Source organism: Diorhabda carinulata, chromosome 11 (assembly GCF_026250575.1).
Source record: "Diorhabda carinulata isolate Delta chromosome 11, icDioCari1.1, whole genome shotgun sequence".
Lineage (NCBI taxonomy): Eukaryota > Metazoa > Arthropoda > Insecta > Coleoptera > Chrysomelidae > Diorhabda > Diorhabda carinulata.
The window spans coordinates 11,401,890-11,428,299 of NC_079470.1; the positions used below are offsets into that span (position 1 = coordinate 11,401,890).

At 33.7% G+C, this 26,410-nt stretch overlaps 1 protein-coding gene across 3 annotated transcripts in view; it reads left to right on the top strand.

The window, feature by feature from the left end:
• Positions 1 to 26,410, top strand: part of LOC130899668 (protein neuralized) — an 80,264-nt gene that overhangs the window by 45,705 nt on the left and 8,149 nt on the right. Inside the window, exon 1 of one of the 3 annotated variants that reach the window (XM_057809783.1) lies at positions 3,436 to 3,883. The exons of the other annotated variants lie outside the window; for them this stretch is intronic. Within the exon in view, the coding sequence (XP_057665766.1) occupies positions 3,760 to 3,883 (124 nt within the window). The 5' untranslated portion in view covers positions 3,436 to 3,759. Of the gene's footprint in view, positions 1 to 3,435; positions 3,884 to 26,410 lie in introns of those variants that run through there. 3 annotated transcript variants of the gene reach the window in all.

The following is a 26,410-nucleotide window of genomic DNA, read 5'->3' on the forward strand; positions in this document are numbered from 1 at the left end:
AGCAATGGTTTCAGTATGTCGTTGGCAACAGACAACAGGTGAAGACCACAGACAAAAACGACATATGCGGGTGCACTTAAACTTATATTGAAAATCGATATGTAAAAAGGGTCTTAGAAACAACAAAGTCATTTATACAGAATTAATGAGATCGAAAATAAGTTTCAAATTACCTTGTTTCAAATTCAATCTAATGAAGTTGGCATTTGTTCATAACAATTTAAACTATTTACGAAAAGTATCGTATCATGTATAAATTTGACAGCATTTCTGAATTTTCGTGTTTTTTTATAGTGTAGGTACGCACCTAAAGTTTTGTTCTACATAGTTTTGAAGGCGTGCGACAACTCGTGATTTTCTTCTGTTACAATGTACCAACTCGTGATGGTGGTTGTCATGAAGATTAGACAACTCGTGACGGAAGATTATGCAGCTCGGGATTATTATTATGAAATGAAAAACAAAAATAAAATATGTATTTACATTGTATTTCAGTAAAAAATATCAAAACGTAACTAAAAGTACTTTGGACAGTATTTAAAAGTGCCAACCATGTCAAACACAAATTTTAGTCAGTTTATAGAAGATATTTTATTTATAAAATGGGGAATTTAGGTTAGTTAACCTAACCTGAAGGATTTAGAAATATTAGGTTTTAATTTTTGGATTTTTCAATTATATATATATACAAATCCGTCACGATTTGTATTATGTACTCGGACTACCTTTTCGTTTACCTGAATTATTCCCGTCCCCAGTTTGCGCATCCTTACCTCAACGTATAAAAAATCGTCACCAGTTAAAGCGCACCCAGTTTTGAAGAGCAAAACATGTTAATAGCGTTGTGCTGGCAATTTCTTTTCGAATGCAGTTCAAATAAACACTGGACTTGAAAAAGACCTATAGAAAAAAAATCGTACAAATCTGATTTGCAACTACCTGATTAAGTTGAGGCTTTCTGGAGGTTGCTTCCTGAAAACAACTATCGATGCTGTTGTGGTGTGTGTCATTTCAAGAACTTGTTGGTGGTTTGAAATATCACCCAAATCCAACTCATCTAGCCGTGGGACCAATAATTTCAACTGAAGAAATAGCACACGACACAGTAGCTCGTACTTTGTTTATTCACTAATCAATTCAAACGGAAATAGTTAAAAACAACAACAGCGTTCTTAGGAACGATATCCGGTAGAACCTTCGCGTTCCTCCGATACTTGTGGTCACCCTCTGGTAATTTCTGCACAAGTGTTATTTTCTTTTAAAGAAAATTTAGATATTCAAGCTCTCACTCCTCCAATGATTTCAGATGATCTAATGCGCCAAAAGGCTCGAGTTATTAGTTCGAAAGGACCTTGGGATGATATCAAAGAACATCCCTTCTAAAAGTAAGCCTTCATGACAAACACATGTTCCAACTGATACAACTGCGGATGATGGCTACTGAACTGTGCTTGGATAAAACTTTCTAGCACCGTTTCTGGAACCAGGCCACGGGCGCTCCTCTATGCCCTTAATCTAACGAATAAAAAGGTTGCAAATGCAACTAGAAATGCAATATCAGATGATGAACGATTCTATTTGGATATATAATGGTTTGAAATATGAAATATATCATACCTTATAATTATACAAACTTTTTTTTCCAAATATTTTTTATTTAATCATAAACTACCCACATGGTTATTATGATTGTTGCTTATTACCACCATAGACCTATCAGTACCTAAACTAATTGAAATGAATTAACAATAATAGTCTGTCTTCCTAATCAAATAATTGAATTAAAAGATGACTAAGTCAGACATCCTGTCTCTAATTACTGTCCTACTAATTACATTGATTATTATTTTTACGTATTTCTTGCTGTCTTTGACAATATCCGGTCTCATTATACATACTATTATCCATTATATTATGGTTAGAACTTCTGATCCCATTAAATGCGATCTATAAAGCTGCTTGTTTCCACATTCACGATATATGATCGAAACAACGTTTATTAGAAATAAATTTAAAAAGGTAGCATAAACTTCGAATTAATCTCCTCAAAAGTACTACCCTTAGCCATATTAGAAGACCAAGAACATTTTCATCTGTTTTAGAGGTCAAAGAACATCCCTATAGCTCTTAACTGACTCATTTCTACTTTCAAATAGTTAATATAAATACTTCGTGAGGTCCCTCGACACTTTTTTAAAAAACAAAACTTGATGATAATGTTGCAAGATCAATTGTAACGTTTTTCTTATTTATTTATACTATTTCTAACGGTGGGGTGAATTTATAAACACTGTCTTTTACTTAATTCATTTATTTAGATAAACATCAACCCTAAACTTAACTAAACTATCGCTCCATTCTTTATGACTTTAACTAACTAACTCCGCTAAACAAACTCCTCTATATACCGAAAACGAATTTCCCAAAAATTTTAGAAAATAAACAGACAAACAAATAAATAAAAAGCGTCAGAGGTGACGCTAATTCGCCAAATGTTAGAATTCCATTATAACCGAATAGGATCGGCTTCGCGACCTATGTCGTGGACGAGTTAGTAACAATATGTTAAGATACAACAAACCCGATTTCACTAAAACAGTTGGAGTAACAAACAAGCCGCAATGGGTTCAAACACTGCTTAGGTCAACAGATGAGTTCTATATAGATTTTCTTTTATTATATATTTCCAACGTTGCCATCATTTGTTTGCCGATCTTGTAAAATGAAATCGGACTGGTAGCTAACCAGGTACATAGGAATATTTTTACTTAAATTTCTTGCTTCGACGTGCTTTTTTGAAAGATGCAAAGATAGCGATAAATTTGTTCTGTAATGACTGTTTTCCAGTCAATTTCCACTAGCGACATATATTGTATGGCGCGTGACTATGGCGCGTGACTTTTGTCGTGAAGAAGCAATACTTCGCAGATGGGACAATTTTTCGTGTTTGCGTCGATACTGGAACTTCACTTGATCCCAGATACAGCAGTAGTAGTTTGCGTTTGATGGTCTAACGTCCGTGTAAAAAATGTATCAGAAAAATTCCCCTACAATCCCAAAAAACCATGAACTACACGTGGTATTCAATACCTGTCACATCCAGCATTTAGTGCCGGTCTTGCACCGTTAGATTACAAATTATTCACATCCATGGCGAAATTCTTGCCTGGGAAAAATTAAAATTCAAAGGAGATGTTGAAAATGCAGTGCTGCAATTTTTACCAAAGTCTTGCTGAACGTTGTGCTATTGAGGGTTTGTTTTTGTATGATTATTCAATAAAAAAAGTGAAGAACATTGATGATATTGAAATATCAGTGACCCTTCGCGATGGGTATCGTTTGGTTGACCTCGTCGGCTACTTTGTTTACATCCTCGTATCCGAATCGCCCTAAACTCAAGCAACAATTTCAACAACAGGTAAATAACTTTAATTCAAATAATACCAGGTAAGATAGGGTGTCACATCTGCTAAAGGCGGCTGCTGTTGAAAAGCATACGGCGTGCGCCTCGATTCCCATTGGCTAACGACTCGTGGCTGCAGATGCTACGTTACCCCCACCGCTTCTTCTACCGTATACTTTTCTCACTGTCGCAGCCGAGTTTTGTTCAGTTGAAAACTCATTCAGGTAGGGTTAGTGTTGTGTATCTGCACAAATTTTAGTTATTTCTAGTCGTTCAAATTTTCTTCCTATGGATAAAGGACTGTTTTCGACATTTCGTGTGTGTTTTTGAATAAAAACTTTTGTGTTTTGTGACTGATGGGGATACAAGAAAACAAAGCTTGCAACTGCAAAAGTGTTGAAACTAAGGGAGAAAATAAATTTTCACCGCTGAAAGGAAAAATGAAGGTCCTAAAGAAAATTAAAAGGCGCATGGGATTAGGTGAGTTTGTCAGCTTTTACTTCCACATTAAAAAAATCTGTTTGTTTTATTCAACTTTTTGTATTGGCATAAAAACTTGGAACAAACCGAATATTTTATATCGAACGAAATTTTTTTGCTATCATATTTAAACAAGTTTGCAAATATTTAAACAAATAATATACTGGCAACGTAATTCAAATATTTATTTAAATTTCGATTTCAAATTTTCATTTAAATCTAATTTTATCGTAAACTATCGATTTGAAGGTGTTTCAAAAGTTAAATCGATAATTCCATTGAACAAGGTCTTCAGATACACTCAAATCGATGTTTTCCAATTCTAGTAGCATACACGAAAAAAATCTCGCAATGTTGTAGATATATTTTTTCAATTATTGATCAACCTGGTATACGTGAAGATCGGATTATTTACTTAAAAACATCGTGACCGAACTAATTAATATATAAGGTTAAAAAAATTAACATCACTTGTTGTACATATTTGGAATTTTCAAGGTTATTTAATTATTTTATTTAACAAATTGTATTTTTAACAAGTTTTATGGCGGAGTAAATCATTTGATAGTAAATGTCTACTGTACATAAAACCAACTTTACATTCCACTGGAATCATTACTTTACAGATGCTTCAGGCTTGTCAGTTTGGCACAATTTCTATATCCCTGTAAATTAAGAGCGACCATTGACCGTAGATTTGTGCAAGCGATTCCTAGATATGGCGTTCAGCTATTAGCTGTAGTTTCAAATTTTGAATTAGTTTGATCAGTACAGCTCCATAATAGATCTCCAAAGGGGGCTTCTGATTACAATTCTTCCGAGTGTATTTGGCCCGATCAACCAATACAATATTGTAAAACACTAGTTGTTGACGTAGAAGGAACCAATCAGGTTACGCAAAAATAAAAACGGCTAGAATGCAATTGCATTATTCCTTGTGGCCTGCAGGAAATCTGCAACACCGACGAGGCGACATTCCAACTAAATCAAATGCAGCCAATCACTAGACGTGGCGTTCAATAAACGAAGTGTAAATTATGCTAGCGATCCCTAAACGTTACACAGAACTTGGTTGTAAGTTAATAAAGTGAATTTTTGCTTGCGATTCCTAGATGTGATCAGTACTGCCTTCAAATCCTGGATTGGGTATGGCTTTGAAATAGAATTTGATCACATGGTTTTGAATGGCAGTATTTTTGTTTATATGCATCCGATCGGCAAGTACCATATAGAACGAGTTTTGTTTTTGATGTGGATGAATCAGGCTAAGATATAAACTGCATTATACACGATCGCCTGCAATATCGACAAGACGACGCTGCAACTAAATCAAATGCAGCCAATCACTAGACGTGGCGTTCAATAAACGAAGTGTAAATTATGCTAGCGATCCCTAAACGTTACACAGAACTTGGTTGTAAGTTAATAAAGTAAATTTTTGCTTGCGGTTCCTAGATGTGATCAGTACTGCCTTCAAATTCTGGATTGGGTTGATTGGTATGACTTTGAAATAGAATTTGATTACCCTTTAGATCACGTGGTTTTGAATGGCAGTATTTATTGTTTATATGCATCCGATCGGCAAGTACCATATAGAACGAGTTTTGTTTTTGATGAATCAGGTTAATATATAAACTGCATTATACACGATCGCCTGCAATATCGACAAGACGACGCTGCAACTAAATCAAGTGCAGACGTGGCGTTTAATGAATGAAGTGTAAGTTATGCTAGCGATCCCTAAACGTTTAAACAGAACGTGGCTTATAAGTAAATGAAGTGGATTTTTGCTCGCTACCTCTAGATGTGATGTATAACTATTAGGAGTAGTGCTAAATTTTGGGGTTGGGTTGATTTTTATGGCTCTGAAATAATAGTTGAGTCCTCTGCATATCTCTTGGTTTTGCAAAACGATATTTAGTGTTTATATGAATCCTGTCCGAAAGTACAATATTGTAAACGATTTATTTTTGACGTGGAGGAATTAGATCATAGAGTGCAGGCGATCCCTAGACTTAGCGTTTAAGTAAATAATGTACAGGGTTTGTTAGCGAGCTGAAACGTGTGGTTCCTGTAAATGAATTTGTATGTTTAAGTAAATGAAGTACATCATCAACATAAATGTCTCATAGATGAGTATTTCGTTTCCTTCTAATTCACTTATATACCTATACAGGTGTGGGCTGTTCCTCTGGAGTTTTCCTTGTATGTTCCAGCCTCAAATACATTGAAAGCTTTCTGGTATTGAACTTTGTTGTTAAATCCATTGTTGAAGGTTATAAATTTGAATTTTCCACCTAAAGTAGAACGGAAACTTAAGAAATTAAAAATCTGCATCTGATAGTTGATCTATCTGATCGGTGATCATAGTTTCCGAAAACTGGAATAGTTTTAAATATATAAATTTTGAGACGGAACTGTATAACAAAACTTATCATATACACCTTATTATTAAACCGTCTGAACAATTTAAAATACATTTGGAAATAAAAATGGGGCCGAAAAACCTCATAAAGTATTCCTCAGGTGATTCTACTTCTTCAACAATAATTAATATTAACTTTAGTGAGCTTTACACGGTGTACGTTTAAGGTCGCGTTTCCATTATTTCTTCGTGACGTTATTTTCACGTTAACTACTTACACACGACTTCGGAGCGTTCCCACGGTAGTCCAACAACGTTGCCGATGTTTATTAAATTTCCTTACACATAAATATCAAGGTGAATTTCTTTAATTTCTGATTTCTAGATGCATCTAAATGTTCTTGATTTTAGGTCTTTTCTGTTTTAAAATTAGTTTTTTTATATATAACATTTTGATGAAGACTTGAAGAAAAGTCGAAACGTCAAATTTTACCCTCCAAAAATTATTAAAAATCCTTCTAGCACTATCAATCGAAGAATTCTTATTTCTTGGTGTACCTTTTATGATCAACTGATCCAGCAGTTAGTTAACTACACTGGAGAATTATTTCCTCATAAGTTTTTTTTTATAAACGTACTATAAGTAATTATTTAAAGAGAATAACCAAATTTTTTGAGTAATTACACTGATGGCTACGTTATGTAGTCACAAAGAGAAAGTATTCGTACAAACGATTGTTGTGAGTCGTGCGTTGATTAGGCGTAAACATTACATCTTGTAAACACATTCTTATTATAGAAATAACAGATATAAATCATTAGGTATATATATCAATAATTGCCTAAAAAAAAAAAAGTTTGTTATTATCAAAGACCAGTTATTCCAATTACAAAATCAACAACACCCTTCATACATTATTATTTTATGGAAAAAAAGCCGTGAGCAGTAGAGCTCACAAACAAATCTTTCCATAAAATGAATTTCTTGGAAATGATATCAATTCTCAATCTTATTTCTTTATTTATGGAAACTTTGCTATTCCTCAATAACTTTTCATTTTACAAATTAACTCTCTCTCTCGAATGAAAATTCATAATTTCAATAGACCCGGTGGTCTCCTCGAACCCTCTTGTTCAATTCCAATAGACAACAAAGAAAAAATCGTCATAATGACAAGAAATTTCGAAAATGGGAAGTAAAAAAAATCACCCTAGCAACGATCATACTCATTCATTAAATAGGAGGCGGTCCAGTTCAACAATTACAACGATCAAATTGATTTCGGGCGTTTTGTGCTAGAAGAACTGAAGAAGAAAACTTTGAACTTGAGAAAGACAATTCTTCAACATCACCCCTACTTGCATGCGAAGTTCGAACCCTCTAGTTAAACTTTTTCTGGCCAAAAAATAAGAAAATATAACAAAGATGACCATAAAATGGAGAGGGGTGGAGACGGAAAGTTTCGACCTTAGACAGGAAATCATCTCGCAACTAATTGAACCTACATGTGAAATTTCATTTTTCAGTCGCTTTTCGTTTGACCTGCAGAGGTGAGCAAAGGTCAAAAACCACTTTTTTTGCACTTCGACCCCTCGAAATATTCATTTGTTTTCAACCAAACTCTAATAACATCAATCCGCCGCCAAAAAAGCCATGTATGCTAATTTTGAACCAAATCGGACCCATAGCAATTGCTCGAGAGACGAAAATAAGAATTGTAGCTTAAACAGATATATAGATATATATATATATAAACTACAGACATTCGAAAAACCATCATAATCGTATTCAGGAGGTCTCAAAACATGGGAAAAATGATGTGCCCCCAATTTTTCTTCTAGTCGTGCCTTTGAAAAATTCGACTAAAAATACGATTGGAAATACTAATCGAATGTGATGTAGCTGAGCTCAGCTTGATCTTGATGCCTTTCTACATTTTCACGTGTAAAACTGTTTTGAGTCAATACTTGTCTTTTGTTTTGTTCCATTTTCTGCCATCTTTTTCCTTTGTCGTCTTAATTTCTTCTCTCAAGTTCCTCGGTCTTCTCGTCTATGAATACTTGCTTCATATATCTTCCCTATTAATAGATCTCCCCCCATTTTCATGATGTAGCCAAAACATATTAGTTGTTTTTCTTTTGTAAAGTTATTTCTTATTTTATCGTATCTAATTTGATTTTCAATTTTTCTTACAAATCTCATTTCTGTATTCCGCATTTTTCTTTTTGCGTCAATGTCCATGTCGTCTGTTTCAATGTCTCCCATTTCTTAGGAACTTATATTGTTTTATTTGTTTCTTATTCTTTTTATTGCTTCATCTCACACTATAAAAAACAATAATTACCCCAGTATACATCCTTGCTCTACCCCTTTGGTTGTTTGGATTCTAAAATAATTTTTCGTCTGTTTATATACAGATCTTACTCTGTATTCTATTAATTCTCATACGTCATTTGTATTGACTCTGTCGAATGCTTTTTCAGGATCTCTTCACTTCACCTATTGCTTTCCGTACTTTATAGATATTTATGGTGTTCTATGGTTTTTTCTAATTCTTATCTTTGTATGTACCTACTGTTGGAGTTGCTTGTGTACAATTGCTAATCTGGCGCTTATCCTGTGTCATGTATATGATTTTTAATGTCTATTATTACCACGTCTACCGTTATTTGGTCTATTCCCGGTGCTTTCCATACATCTAATTTACATATTACCTGTTTTATTTCGTTTCGTACTTATTTTGGTCGAATTGTAAGTAATAAAACTAAAACGTGGCAACGCAGCGTATTCCTACCGTGAGTAAAAGTAATCGTTACCTCATCATATCTCTAATGTAGGTATCAAACAAAGATGGTAAACTATTTGTGGGTCGTTTTCGTAAACTATTACATTTCTGTTGACTTTACATTAAGGTAGGTACTCAGTAAATCTATTGAGTAATAGGTACATTTGAGAAAATCAAACAAAACAACGGGACTTTACTTAAGATCGGTGTATTTACTATATTTTCTCACGACAATTTGATTTCGAACGAAAGGGGAATTCTGAATAGGATCTTGGAATATTACACATGTTTGGAATAGATAAAAATGAGAAGTTTAAGCTGAATTTTAAAAAAATTACACTCCGTGTTTTTTTAAGTTTGTATTAAAGACTCCAATTGAGTTCGAACGATTAATCAGAAGACTATCTGTCAATCTCTAGCACGTACTGTCTCTCTGTTCATATCCATGTCTGATCGGATCAATTCTTCGCATGCGTGCAGTAATACCTTTATAAACAACTCAATAAAGCCAACCAGTTGAATAATACACCTATTTTCCGAGTATTATTATTCATTAGAGATTGCAGCAGACCAGCGTAACTCTTTGATTTAATCGTTTTAATGGTGGTAGTGCTCGTTCAGGTTGTCCACCTGTGTAGGATATTAAGGTTACAAGGGAAGAAGTAGAAGACTAACCTAGTACCAGTACCTTGGACCTTCTAAAAGAGATGTTGAAAATGCGGTGCGACAAATTTTTATAACCGTGTCCAAAGAATGGTTTTACCAAGGTCTCAAAGAGCTTACCGAACGTTGGGTTGAAACCATAGAAGTTTATACTTTGATTATCAAGGTTTCTCTTTTCTTTCTTCTTTACTAAACAAAGTGATTATAGAGCAAAAGTTTGAGCCAAAGATCACAGTAAAACCTCTTACAGGGAAAGGAAAAAGCTTCTTATATCATTTTCCCTGCTTACTTTTTGGTGGCCGTGGAGTTTGAGAAGGAATAGGAGTAAGTGATCTAGGTTAGTTAAGTTTGAAGATGAAATTAAAGTAGTAAACGCTTCGATAAAGATTTAAAGTAGTGCTTGGCGACTGATATTTTTCATGTAGAGCAACCATTACAAAAATTCAACCACTTCATCACATGAATCGATAAAATCAATTTGACTAAGACCTTCTACAAGATATGTTTTCTGGCAAATACCCAAGATCCGATACTGCGTCCTCTGATTATTCTGCTTCCATCATTGTTCTTTTAACTCTGTTCCTATACTGTAATTGTCCTTAACTTTTCTCATTATCATCATTCATTCTTTTATCATCTCGTTTCTTATTTGTCCCACATTGTTATCCTGCCTTAATTCTTTTTAGGTGCTTCATCTAGATCTTCTTTGTTAATGACCTAGTTTCACTTAAAAATGTTGTTATTATAGTACAATCTGGTTCATTTATTTCCTTTATAGCTATTTGTGCTACTATCTTCGAGTCCTTTATCAATATACGAGGGTTGTCCATAAAATAAAGTACCTAAAGTCTCCCTTTCTCCCAGTTCCCGCTTCGACGAGCTGCATACCATGTCCATTTTTGTCTTGGTAGCCGTGAAAAGTGTAACTTTTCATTAATTCTCAACTTTGTTAAGTGTATAGTGCAAAGAATTCCAAGACGGACGTACAGATTTGAATGGAATACTGTCCCTCATTGGGAGGGACGCATTCCACAACCGACGAAGAACGGGAAGAAGAGGCTTTAAGATATTAAGCATGATGAAGATGGTACATCGAATGCAAAAATAGAGGAAAGTCTAAGCTTTTAAAACATGTATTAATCAATTCCAATAAATATGTTTTTCATGGTGGAAATTCGTTGGGAAACTTATTTTACGAACAACCCTCGTATGTCCTAAATAATTTATACATTTTTTCTCTTCCCGTTGTATCTTCTTCATATTTTTTTCATTTTCAAATTTTGTTATTCTTTTGCTATCACACAAAAACGAGTAAATTAAATTTACATTAGAGGATGAGATTACTGAGGTCGTTCTTAGACGTAACCTAAATGTGTGTGATTTATAGATTCACGAAAATCTCTTTAATAGCCCATCTACATCTCAAATTCGATAATTCGTACGTCTAGCAATCAAAAAACTAAAATAAAAAACGACTCGTTGTTGATTATTATCTCGAATAACCCGAAATTATTGGAGGTTTTTCATAATGAACGGCCTTCTCAGGAAATCATGTATTCTTCATCTCTTTCTATCTTCTCACAGTCGGCGGAAACAAAAAATGCGAAGAACTTTTCCCACGCTCGAAACAACAATACCAGGTACCGTTTCGAACTTTTTCTACTGACAATTCGTCATCATATACTTGCTACCGGGAGAGAAATTCGCGCGTTGCCATATTGCACCATATTTACAAGAATCGAATGAATTGGATCAATGGATGACTTGATCAAACGGTATAATTTGTTCAATTGGCAACGTTTTTGATCTAAAATATCCTCAGAGATGAAAAAAAACACTAATCAATCTACATTATACGTACAATTTGTTTTTATATTCAACAAATTTAAACGTCATTAAAAGTTTTAGTTACAGTGGTTAGAGGTATTTAATTGATTAGTTGTGAGAAAATGTAAGGAATTTGTTGTAGACCAGTACATTTCCCATAGTAATTTAAGTATATCCGTATCTAATCATGTCAAAACTCTCAATTATTGTCATGAATCTTCAGTAATCCATCTCCGTGGTTTAAAAACATTCCGTTGTTTTTTTCTAATATGCTGTTATTCTGTATTTGTTCTTCTTTCACGTACTTTTGACCTTCAATATGCCATTAATTCGTGGATTGTCTGAAAAATATACGACCTAATAAAAAATAAGACATTTTTTCTTTAATCATTTTCTATCATAGTCTCTTTTTAAATCTATAGATTTAGTCTAGTAATGCTCTAATCTTGTTAACTCCTCAAAATAGTCATTCACGTATGTCAACGTCCTCGTCTGATGAAAATCTCTCCCTGAAAATGAAACTGTATGGATAAGAAACATGAGAAACTCGCTGAGGGCCAGATCTGGGGAACACGGTGGTTGTTCGAGCAATTTTTGAGTTTTAACAATGTCAAAAATGCATTGTCCTTATGGAAAAGCACTTCCTTCCTCTTTTTAGGATAAACTATGAACACAATTTCCAAAAATAAGTCGCAAACCGCCTTTGAGTTTGCTGAGGAGGTTCGCCATTTGCAATCCATTATCTTGACTGTTTTTCCGTTTTAGAAATTTGTTAGTGGATACAGATTCCATCTACAGTTATAAATAAACGCAATAAATCTGACTCATTGTGCTTAAACCGCCAAAATAAAGCCTGGGGCATGATCATTCGAATGCATTTTTGGTCCAAAATTAGCAAACGCAATATTTAACGCGCGAATCATTTTAAATCTATAGATTTAGTCTAGTAATGCTCTAATCTTGTAAACTCCTCAAAATAGTCATTCACATATGTCAACGTCCTCGTCTGATGAAAATCTCTCCCTGAAAATGAAACTGTATGGATAAGAAACATGAGAAACTCGCTGAGGGCCAGATCTGGGGAACACGGTGGTTGTTCGAGCAATTTTTGAGTTTTAACAATGTCAAAAATGCATTGTCCTTATGGAAAAGCACTTCCTTCCTCTTTTTAGGATAAACTATGAACACAATTTCCAAAAATAAGTCGCAAACCGCCTTTGAGTTTGCTGAGGAGGTTCGCCATTTGCAATCCATTGTCTTGACTGTTTTTCCGTTTTAGAAATTTGTTAGTGGATACAGATTCCATCTACAGTTATAAATAAACGCAATAAATCTGACTCATTGTGCTTAAACCGCCAAAATAAAGCCTGGGGCATGATCATTCGAATGCATTTTTGGTCCAAAATTAGCAAACGCAATATTTAACGCGCGAATCATTTTAAATCTATAGATTTAGTCTAGTAATGCTCTAATCTTGTAAACTCCTCAAAATAGTCATTCACATATGTCAACGTCCTCGTCTGATGAAAATCTCTCCCTGAAAATGAAACTGTATGGATAAGAAACATGAGAAACTCGCTGAGGGCCAGATCTGGGGAACACGGTGGTTGTTCGAGCAATTTTTGAGTTTTAACAATGTCAAAAATGCATTGTCCTTATGGAAAAGCACTTCCTTCCTCTTTTTAGGATAAACTATGAACACAATTTCCAAAAATAAGTCGCAAACCGCCTTTGAGTTTGCTGAGGAGGTTCGCCATTTGCAATCCATTGTCTTGACTGTTTTTCCGTTTTAGAAATTTGTTAGTGGATACAGATTCCATCTACAGTTATAAATAAACGCAATAAATCTGACTCATTGTGCTTAAACCGCCACAATAAAGCCTGGAACGTGTTCGTTCGAATGCGTTTTTGGTCCAAAATGAGCAAACGCAGTATCTAACGCGCGACTAGCTCACGAATGTATAATCCTTCAATCAGGATATAGCGAATGCATTCTTTTGATGTAAAAAAAGAAAAACTTGATAAATTATACATTCAAGTATAACAAGCTGTTTAAATTGAGTGGAAGTTTCTTGCCGGAAATTCCACAGTGTGTAACTGTAGTATAAAACACAACTACTCTCATGTCGCCTTTAAACCCACAATTATTTTTTTGTATTAATAGAAAATTCATCGATATATACACCTGGTCGAGTTAATCCCGCTTGTAGACGGGGAATGCCCCTTACGCATCTGTCGCGAATAACATAAGAAGGAAAAATCTCTTGAGAACCATCCCATCTGGTGCTATTTCAACGCCACCCCCGATTTTTCGTCTAGGATCGAATAGATCTGCAGCCCTCATCCCACTGCACCCTAAGGAAATCTAAAAACGCTATTTATTATCTTGTGGTGACTAGCTCATTGTGTTTATGGCGTCTAGGGATAATAGAAAAGTCCTTTTGTTCGAATAGGAATGTTTATCTATGAAAAGTTTTGTTTTTAATTTATATGAATTGCAAATTTAATTATATCTTTAATATTTCATTCCTATTTACTTCGCTGCTTCCTATTTACATAGGACAGACATCTCAGCATTTAGAAAATATATTAAAAGATCATCGATACGATAAAGAAATGAAACTGCATTAACAAACTTGGAATATAAAAAGAATTGCATTCATTTATAGTTATATTTTGTTATTTCAATATTTGTTAATGATTAGATTATGTAAATTGATGTGAGTTAATTTTTAACAAGAAGAGGTCTAGGAAATCAGTAGGCCGTAGTACCGCAACCGAAAGATGTTCTGTAAAATTATTCAAATGTAAAAATCACACAAAAAAAAACATCGCTTTCAGAATTTTATGCTCCACAACCACGTATTTATATTAAATTTCAGTGAATCAATAGTGGTAACAATAATACCGAAATATTTCCATTTTCTTTTAGTTAACGGTTGTATTTTTTTATAAATCGAGAATCACGATGATTTGATTTGCTTTTTATATGACCAGAATCCGTAATTTTTTGTAATAGAATCATCAATAAACAAATAAATATTGTTCGCAACTGTTGTAACTGTTTATAAATGACACTATTAGAGAAGTAGGAAAAAGCAGTCATAGATAGGAATTTTTTGGTGTATTATGAGTGAAGGTTTCGTGTAAATAACCAAATATAACTCTATGCTGCTTCTGCGTTTTTGTAAATTCGTGCAAAAAAAGATTAAATTCAAGAAAGAGGACAAAATACAGTGGGATAAGAATGAAAAAACCATAAACAAATTAAAAAGAAATAATGACAATCGAATTGGACTTTCTCAAAAGAAATTGCTCTGCAATATTTCCAAAAAAACTCACCTGGTAGAAGTTTTGTCGTCTTCAAATAAAATATTTTATCGGTTCCCGTTCTGAAATTAAATAATCTCAATAGTAAGTTCAAGTAAGTTAGTACATAGTTACATAGTACACCACAAAATCCGTATAAGTTATTGCTTTAATGAACTTGGTCAGGGAGCTTTTGCTAGATAATTGGATATGACCCGCGCACCAGTTCGAAGAGTTTGCCACCGTTATAAGGAGACTAGAACCTTTCATAGGCAAGTTGGAATAGGCAGAAGGCGATTTACAGCTGCTCGTAATAACCGCTTTATTGTGTCAATAACATTAAGAAATCGTCAAGTGCAATGACAGCTCCATGAGTTGCGAGGAGTGAATATTGGTCATTGGTAAGTACGACGAAGACTGCAGAGAAATAACCTGACCCCTAAAACACCTTCGATTGGTTCAAAACTTATCCCAACTCATCGGCAAGCATGCCTGCGTTTTTCACAGGATCATCTGAATTTGACTTTGGAACGATGGGGATTTGTTTGGCTCCCCTATGAGACCAGAATATACCTCCATGGCAGCGATCGAACAATGAAAGTATACTGAAGCGATTTACGCATTGCTGCTTTGAAGAACGGAGTGCTTACGGAGGGGGTTCCTGCATGATCTGGAGTGCAATTTATTATGGAGTGAAAACTGATGACGACTCAAAAAAAATCCGTCTATATAGAAACTATCGAAACTCTAGACCGTCATTTTGTTTAAAGCTAAACGCACTTCTTGTTATTTTACTTGATTTTCTTCAATTTCAAAAATGAATGATTCTATGGAGTTACCAGGTTTACAACATCCAAAATTCTGATAATAAATATTTATTTTCGGTCCCTAAACATCTTTAATCAATAAAATATTCGATAAAGACTTTGTTTTTTTATTTTTTTTTTCGTAGGAAATATACAATTATGGTTAGCGGGAAGCTGGGAATCCCAATCATGAAATTTCCATTTAAAATGTTAAATAGCAAAAGAAATCTTATAACTTCAACCACGAACATTCTGTTTCATTGAACAAAGTTTAGCTTTTAGAAATCTCAAAAAGTTTACATTCGAATATAATTTTTTGTATAAAAAATCTTTTTGGCTCTGTTTCCCGATACTTTGAGCTGTATATTGTTCTATGAAGTAAATAATGCAGCTAGATATCTGTTCCATTAATTAAGAAGCTTGTTTAAACGTTTGTTGACCTCAATTAGAAACCCAGGTCAAAGTAACAGCGGTATATACCACGCATATTCTTTTATTTACTTGCATTAGTTATTTTTACGGTCTACAAACAAACCATGTCTTAATAATTTACGAATAAATCGCAATAGTAACTGTACTATCGCATTGTATTTGTTCATTACCATAATTATAATATTTTTAACGCTTTTTCTTAAACTAAAGTCTCAAAACATACAAAACCAAATATTATCCTCAATAAACAATAAAAATTAAAACTAGTTTCTACATTACCAGGTATAATGGACCTAAACATCTGTCTAAACTTACTGAACTAGAAAATACTTTTCATATGCAGCCATGTTATCGTTAATTACGGTGCAATTTCCTTCATACGTTTCGTTGTCGAGCAATTTGATGTTCCTGTTTCTTTTCTGATAACATTACATCGATTCCTTCTTAGTGATTTGACGCCTCTTTGCTTCATCTGTCCGTTGTCACTTAAGACATTTGATCCTGTAGATAACGTCTATTATCAAGGTCACTTGTCTACTCCATTCGATTCTGTTAAGCATACATCGCTCCATAGACTGGTACACAACCTGGAGCTTCTTTACGAGACCTGGTTCCAGTTACTAGGTTTTGACAACCGTACATCATTCTAGATTTAAAGATTATGAACTGCGGTATTGCTGATTGATACTTCATGATGGTTTTATTTCATTTGTCGTGGAGCGTTGTTATAATTCTTCACGGAAGTTTGTGGTTAGGATAACGTCATCATCGGATCTTAGTATTCTCTATTCACCTCTAAACGTTTTTGGTTCCATGTTCTCGATACAAATTTTACCGGCAGGAGTGCTAGTCATTCACACTCTCGATTTATTCAGTTGCTCGCTACGTCTATTACAAAATAGACGTAATTCAAGTGATATTTATACCGGAAACGGATTTACTTGAAGCTTTTTTCTTTCCTTTCTCATATACTTTCTACGAGCTGCAATTAATAAAACAAACATTCTTTATTATCCTACTTTTCTTATCTGATTCCACGTGTCATTCACTTCATTTTCATCCTCACGTCCTTTGATTCGAGCCCATAAAAAAACCGATACGAAATCAAGAAACAGAGGCGAGGCGAAAGGACACAAGAAGAAGCTGGATCGGGCTTAAGAGCTTCGGAGATGCTGGGTTTGCTTGTCCTCTGCTTGTAGGGAAATTTAGGGGTTTGCTCGGGTTGCAAGTCAATCTTCGTGGGTACATGTCTTATCCACAGATTCACCTAAATTTTTTTCTATTGACGACGAAACTCTTTATTAAATTATTCAGGTTGAGTATAACATTTGAGATTTATCTACAATCAGTTCTACCAACTTTATCGAATCACTATGTATATATACAAATTTTTATATCAGTTTCATCGATCTCATTTCGTAACTTTGAAGATTCGATTGCACAAAACTAACAGACCACGAATTTATAACGATATTTATAATTCTGTTTATTATTGGAATTTACAAACGTGCTAGGCGTCTTTCAACTAATAAAAATAAATTTTAGAAGCATCAGTCGGGTATTGGTGTAGTATACAGAATCATCGAAAGTGTATTTTACAGAAAATTATAAATAAATTTTTAGAAAGAATTTCCCAGAACATAGGAGTTTCAACTTCGTATTATGAACTATTTTTAATCAAAATAGAACATTAAAGTGAATATTGAGTCGATTAAGTACCTAAAAATTAAAATTTCGTCGCGGAGTTGCGGATTCTTTTACAAACAAACAGACAACGAGGCAAAGAAAATAAAAATAAATTACGGGATTAGTGAACTTTGGGTTATTTTTGATATAACCAGAGTTGAATACGTATGCATTCTTTTGTATAAATATAAATAAGAGATGTTTTGTCGTTTATACAAACAGCAAAAAAACTGAACATTCACATTCAAATCTGCCACAAAGGCATTTTGTTGTTTTTAACAAGTTATGTCATTCTAATTGCGGGTATTTCTACCTCTGTTACGTTAAAAGGCTCTAATCCTGTCAGGCACAAAAGTAATTAAATTTTGGATGTACTCCATCCGCATAGCATCCCATTCTTCACGAGGAGCAACTTGGAGTTGATTAAAGTCTCACTAGGAGAAGGATGACGATGTCTAACATGCGTTCCTAAATTATCCCACTATATGATTCATATCGGGAGATAGTGCAAACCAGTCCAAAACTGTGAACAAGATATGAATCGTTCAGCAATAAATGGACCAAAATAGCCTCCAGAAGCACTTCGTCGATGTACCTCCGAGTAGTCAGAGCTCCAATGAAAATTAATTCAGTCCGGGCGTGGAAATTAATTTCACCCCAAACCATAACTGATCTTCTTTCGCAAGGCCGTGATTCGCGAAAAATGCATAGAGGAAATTACTCTCCTGATCGCCTCCATACTCTGTCTCGATCGTCTGAGTAATATAGACCAAATTAAACCTCAACTTCTTTGCTCTATTGCTCTACAGTCCAATGAGCATGTCTTACCAGAATTTTGTACCCTCTATGTGATACATGCTTCCTCAGAAGCTGTTAGAGATCGGTTTCGGACAGCGGGATAAATCTATCGTTTACTCCAATTGTTGCCCACTGCCAGCCCTCCTTTTGTAGTTACCAGTCGAAGTACATCGTGATTGGTAGACTTGAAGCGTTTCTGCAATCAGCTCGGGCTTTGTCCACATTTGAAAGTACCATTATTCTTGATTTTGTTTCAATATCACCTTTTTTATAAATACAGAAATTTCAAAACTCTCCATTGTAAAATTTAAACCAACTGGTTGAGGATCTACGCGTATCATTTTCCATGAAAATCTTTGGGGAAAAGACATTAATGGAAATCAAATACTGTTGTGTATATGCAACGAATTGCCTAGAATTGCAATTGCATTTACTCGGAACAATATTAAAAGAGTCCCTAGGGGAATGTGTTCGAATATCGGGCTTATCACTTGACTACAGCCCTTAATAATGGCGGTTTTCAATGTGCAAGCATGCAGATGTGTGATGACTCATAGACGTCGGATGGTTTTAAAAAAAAAAAGGATATTATTTCAATGTTAATCTTGATTATTTGTAATGAAACTACTCATACTTTGCCGCAATTTGCATTCCTCTAAACTGTTTTTGGATATCACCTCATTATTATCAAATAAATCGAATGAGAAACATATATATATATATAGTTGAGTTTGAAATAGAAAAAATAACAGATTTCAAAAGTCTCGATTTTTATATCACTATTAACTAACTATAAAATGTAAATATTTTAGGTTGTAAAATTTAGTTTATTTTGATTTTGGTAATAAATACCACTTTGAAATCTGGTATACACTGAGAAACTTCTTCTCAAGGTTTTTATGAGGTTTCGCGTATATTCGTGAAATCTTTGTAGTGTCAGTGAACTTAGGCCAGTATACTATATCACAGTCTCCAGTTGTGTAAATCCATATGATTTTCATTTAGTCCTAAGCTTCAAAAGACTCGTGCGTAAATTTGACAGCTGGCGTGCTATTATTTTTCGATGTACAACATTTTGAATGAGATAACTTTTGTTATTTTGAACAAATGAAAAAAAAGGGATTCGTGTGATAATAAAGCATTGCTTTTTGACAAAAAAATGGTATTGAAGACGAGGCAAGACTTAATAAACTTTATCTGGACTTCGCTCCGGGGAAATCAACCTTTGAGAAGTGGTTTGCTAAGTTTAAATGAGGTGAAGCTGAGATTGCTGAGTCCCTAAAGATATTATACATATTTGGGCATGCGAAAACTCAAATTCGATCAAAAAATAACAACAAATTGATCAGTGCACCATCTCACAAATCAAAATTGCCTTAAAATAAAATTATTCTTCCACTTTCTGTTTGGAATAAAATCTAATTTAACTTTCACTGATAATGATAAATTTCGATTTTAATATTTGGAATAAAATCTAATGAATTAGTTAATTATTTATCGCATACCGTTGAAATTTCTACCAATAGGTTAAAGATGAGAATACCCTGTGAGATGGATTCTGGCAAAATTTTATCTCCGTCCATGTACCGATTGTCCACCCTCGCATAATCCACTTCAGTTGCAGGAAGTTTTTAAACACGAACAAAACTGAGCTGTAGTGTACATGTCATGTTTTAATTCGTAGGGGGACATCGTTTCTAGAGGGTAAATTGAGTTGTTTAGAGGGCGGTTATTCAAAGAGAACGATTTATCTTTTCAAACTCAAGATTTCCATAATCCAATAATTGTTTTATGACCGATTTAGAGACGTTTGGACTTCACAAATAAATTTAATCTTCAGGCTTTCAATTTTTGTCTTTCTATTGAAGGATGTCCATTTATAACGTCTAATAATGGTTAGTTTTGTGTCATTAATGAAACGATACTTGAGTATCATCAAACTCCTCAAGCTCTGTATTATTCTTCTTCTTACTTCGTTACTAGACCTCTCCATCCGTTTCCGTCTCTCTTCTTTCTATCCACTCAGTTATTACCACTCTTTTTAAATCTTGTTACCTCTCATATCCATTTTTGGCCCCTCTCCTTCTTCGGATGCACTCTCTCTCTCCATTTGTGCTCTATTTTCACGTCCTCTAGGTCCCGTCCCCTGAGTTAGTACTTAGGACTCACACCAATATATTACAGTCGGTCTAATCATCGTTTTGTATCCGAGTTTCTCTTTCGTCTCGTCATTCCTTTTCCAATCTACTATTTACTATATCGTCTGGATATGCTTAACTATACTTTCAGTGATAGATTAAACCTCTTGTATTTGCTCTTTCCTTATAATCACTTTCAATGTGAGGTTAGAAAGTGAAGTGGATAAGGGTTACATCAGCCCTATTGTTCATTGAAAACTTTCCTTCAGATAATACTTTGATCTCGGTTCTATCCAGAGTTAGTTCCAGTAGTTTTTTTGAGGCACCTGAAGATTCTAAAGCCTCGTGAGGTTGCATATAATCTATGAACAGTATATGTAGTTCTAGATTTCGATTATTATACTGTATTGTTTTTAAAATGGGCCGCCATGCGTTAATTTTCGGTTTATCTACTATTTACGATTTTTCCTTTCCCCTTAGTAAATGATGGCATTATAATTATTACAGTTAGTGTCTGTAATTCGGTTACATTCCCTCTGTTTTGTGGTTTATTGTTAATGTAGTTACAACATCCGCTTCGTGTTGGTATAATGATAAAATAATGAATAGGAGTCGCATGTTACTGCACAAACGTATGGTGTGTACACCACGCACGTGCTTCGAACATATGTGTGTTACAATAATAATATTTTGGTCTCCAGGAGTGTGAAAATATAAAAAGAAAAAAGTACAGGGGGCATAGAATAATGTTTTTTAGCTACCACACGAACCTTCTAATCTATACATAAATATATAAAATTCAGTTTAAAAGTTACTTATCGTCTAATAATTCTTAGGTTGTTATATTGCTTTAGTGAAGAAATAAGGGCAGTCGTTATATTTTTATTCTTTGGTTAGTAAAAAGATTGTACAGATACACAAAAAATACAAAAATCTGCAGCTGTAGATTCAACCATGTGGTAACATGTTATTCCAGTTCGTCAGCGTCGTTAGAGAAAAGTTTTTAGGTGTAAAAAGAAATGAAAGTCTCTAGAAGCAATATCCGGGCTGTACGGAGGATGAACATGAAAAAAAAATACGTTTTGGCAATAATATTCGGCGCAGGCTCTGTATTACGCGGTGCAATTTCTTAATGGTATCGCAATAAACATGGGCATTGATTGTTTGGCCTCGTGGTAAGAAATCAATCAGCAAAATGCCTTTTCTGTCACAAAAAACGGTGTACATGAGTTTTCAAAGTGTCATTATTTGCTTATGCTTCCATTCCATTGATTGAGAATATATCATATTTTGATAAAGACTGAAGTTAAGTCGAAGCGTCAAATTATATCTTTTTTCAAAAAATTATTAAAAAAAACTAATTTTAAAACTAAAATCAAGAACATTTCGATGTATTAATATATCAAAAGGTCTAAGAAATAAGAAATTAAAGGAATCCATAATACATATACATGGTGGAGCAAAAAGAACGCATGTATTAGAAGGCTATCAGAAAGTTTAATTGATTAACATAAATACATACATAAAAATCCATCAGCAAACAGATGGACATTAAGGTATTCAATATTGTGTGTATAGAAAAGTTGGCGTCGTTTTGTTTGTTAAAAGTATTTCTTCAAAGCTCATAATAACTTTTCCTGCGGCAATTTTTCCAAATCTTCGAATGAAGTGAAATTTAATTGATTGTGAAGAAATCGTATATACATATATTTACGGGACATTATGAGTACTAAAAAAAACACAAAACTGCACAGAAAAGATATCAATAAATGGAAATATTAAAAAGTATGAAGGGACATAGTGAACGACAAAATTCAGAGGCATATCAAGATAAACGCAGTGACTGGAGATAGTAGACGAATTGTTGAGGAACAGATTAAGTAGTTCAAGAATAAAAGGACGTCATTTGGACGCTGTTACAACAGCTGTGTATTTAAAAATAATTCTTTGAATCTGTATTATAGTTTTGTTTATTCAATTTTCATTGTTTCATTACATTTTCAAAACAGCGATTATTTTTAAAAGTATATTTCTAATCTAGGAAATGTTTTTTCTCTATCAAGTTTTATCGTAAATCTACGAATCAATTTTCAGTCTTCTATGTTTCTCACACATCATATTGGATGAATAAGAAAATTATTGAGGTTTAGTTCACGCAAATTATTGTTTTCTCAATTACTACAAATTCAAAATATCCCTAAAAGATGTGTAAAGTGTTGCTACAATATATTTATTACGCAACTTAAGTTTTCACGATTTTTTATCATAAATTATCAATATTATACATCATCAAATCATCCAGAACCGATAATTGTTAATTAAATTTAAAAAAAAAAAAAGTTATATAACGATCCACTTTTATTCAACATATTATAAGAGAGTTGTTTGGCGATGTTATGGTCCAAATGATCTTATTTTCAAACCAAAATGTATGATTCCTTTGGTAAGACCATCTTCAGGTGAACGTATCGATTAATTTCTTCGCGTTCTCACTGATCCAGCTGATGCCGTGGGAAACAACATTTCAAACAAAGAACTCGCGATGTTCATCTCTTTTAAGATTTATCTCTATTTAATTCTTTGAGATAATGACGTAATTATTAGGAAAAGATTTCTTTCTTAGAGTCATAATTATACGAAACGAGCGTCGAAATAAAACTATCGATTAATTTTTGATATATTGTATCGATTTTACATGAAGGCAACAGTCATATTTATTATAAGCATAAATTAAAAGACGTTTCAAACTGAAAATTGACATGATAATTAATAATATTTTTCATTTTTTTATTAATAGTCAGATTATTTTCTAAATCGTTTCATGATGATCCTAAAATCGTCGGCATAAAAATCAACCTCACAAATCAGTTCGAAAGGTAAAATTTTTCCACCAATGTTCAATTAACACTCGAGTATTTGCCACAACATTCAGAAATAGTAATAAATCAAAAAAAAATCATAACCAATAGATATCAAATTTTTATATCATGGTGTCCCATGAAACTTTAACTTTCACATGTTTTCGCTTACCAAATTTGTACGCTACATCGGCATGTGTGCGTATTTGGCACAACAAAGAGTAAAACGCATAGGGGGAATACATCTTCCCTTATATTACGGTGAGAACCAGGTGGTGTTTTCTATCTGCAATATGTCAGAGACAAGAAGGGACCAGAGAAAGAAATGGACAGCTGTATTGGTGAGGGGAAGTCTCAGGTATACAAATCCGGTGTGGAAATACCACTTTTGCATAAGGATTTTCATTTTATACATATATTACATATAGGGTGTCTCATAAATAAAGTTCATTTTCTCTAAATAATAATATGTAATGTTTGAGAAAGTTTATCAGATATGAATTTGATGTAAAGCATCATCATGAGCTCCAATTGAAACTAAATTGTTTTCTTTGTCAGTGAACTATATATAGGGTGTCTCATAAATAATGTCTTCTCCTTCAATTTCACATATTTGCCACGACTGCTTTAAACTTGTGTGTTTCCAACAATGTTTTAATATTGGACCAATTACCAGTATTGACTTATGGTTCCGAAACACTACCATTGACACAAAAAAAACTGTGAATAAAATAAAAAGAACTAAACGAGACATGGAGAAGACCATGTCAGGAGTGACATTACGAGAGTACAAAAGTTACGGATGCAATTGAAAGAGTCACATCTTCAAACTGGATCCAAGATGCTCAAGACCGAGCAAAATAGTCTTGGTTAAGAGAGACTTATATCCAGAATTAGACGGAATTAAATAGTGATGATGATACTGCTATCATAGAAACCCTTTGTAATACACAAAACTTTTATCAACTTCTTATTTATCTTTTCCCAACAGTATTTCAACAAAAACTATTGAAAATCTTTGTTTTTCTACTAATAAATGATCTACTTATTATTTAATAGTATGAAAGTTCATATATTTCAATTGTGTTATCATTTAATTATTACGAAAACATGGTAAAACTCGATCCTGCTAAAATATTTTTCTGGTATGAGCTACTTCAAATATTTACGTAAGCTAAGCGGTATTATATCCCAAATGACTAATAGTAACTTTTAATGATTGATGTTATTGATGTATACGTGAGAATATAATCTCGAAACAACCATTGTGGAAACTAGAAGAATATAAATGGTTCCTAGGTCGAAAAAAATGTTTTACTCGCACTTTAAAAGCGGTAAAAATTCAAGGTACTAATAATTGATATCGAATCATGGATCATTTCTTAACACTTTTCTCTGTGTATAATTGATTTTTAAAAGGCTACAAACATAGATAGACATAAGTATGTTTGAGGTTGGAATTCTCAAACATTTTTCATTTCCCAAGGTCAAAAGGGGCCCACGAAATGACACGCAACTCCAATAAGCCTTACATCTGGAAAGGAGGAAAGTCATAAGTAAGTTTGAGGTTAGAATTCTCAAAAATTTTCCATTTCCCAAGTTGGAGAGGTCAAAAACTATTTTTTTACGCATTATCCAGCTCTTACATGACAGAAAACGAAGGAATAGAAATAGATGTCGTAAAAGGAGCCCACGAAATGACACGCAACTCCAATAAGCCTAACACCTGGAAAGGGGGAAGTCATAAGTAAGTTTGAGGTTAGAATTCTCAAACATTTTCCATTTCCCAAGTTGGAGAGGTCAAAAACTATTTTTTTACACATTATCCAGCTCTTACATGACAGAAAATGGAACAGAAAACGAAGGAATAGAAATAGATGTCGTAAAAGGAGCCCACGAAATGACACGCAACTCCATTAAGCCTTACACCTGGAAAGGGGGAAGTCATAAGTAAGTTTGAGGTTAGAATTCTCAAACATTTTCCATTTAACGTGGTGGAGAGATCAAAAACTAATTTTTTACACATCATCAAGCTCTTTGAGCACAGATGAAGCACGAACTTACAAAAACAAAAAAGAAATATCGAATAAGGTGTCGATAGGAGAAAAACGAGGAATCACATTTCCAACCAACTGATTCGACAATTAATTTTGAAGTTACGTTAGTAAAATATCCGATTTTGACTAAGTGGGCGACATCTATTAATTTCCATTCAAACTTCAATAGAGATGAACAGAAAAGACAGAATACGAACTAATTTTCTTGTTTTATAAACAATAGAAAGTGTATATACCTGTTTAAAGTGCTTTTCTGAAATAAAAACATCTATAAGGTGCACTTCGAAAACAATAAAAACGTACTAGTTGTTAAAATCCCATTCTATTGGCCATTTTGGTAGCATTTCCAATCTTTAACTACATCATTCACAGTAACTGTTATCTCATGGGGCTGAGAAGTTAGACCTGACGTCTGTAGACACAAACTTTTAATGGTTTGTGAATTTGTTCCTTCTAGTCTACATAATACTATATGTCCCGCTTTAAAAACCGCTTCGTCTTCTTTTAGTGGTATACTCAATAACGAAAAATTAAAAAAAATATTAACAAAATCGCACATAAAAAAACTAAACATTATCCAACACTTTTACAAATTCTCATGGCGGTTTGTCTACTCATTACATAACAATTTATTGACCGGTAAACATTTTTTCCGGTAGGGTTCACCGGCAACAATTTTAGTCTATTTTCAATTTGGATTTTCTTATTTCTTGCTATTGGTACTGTTATTGTTTTTTGGTACCAGACTGAGCAATAAAATCTCTTTGAGACAACTAATTAGTAACAAATTTTGACTATTTTT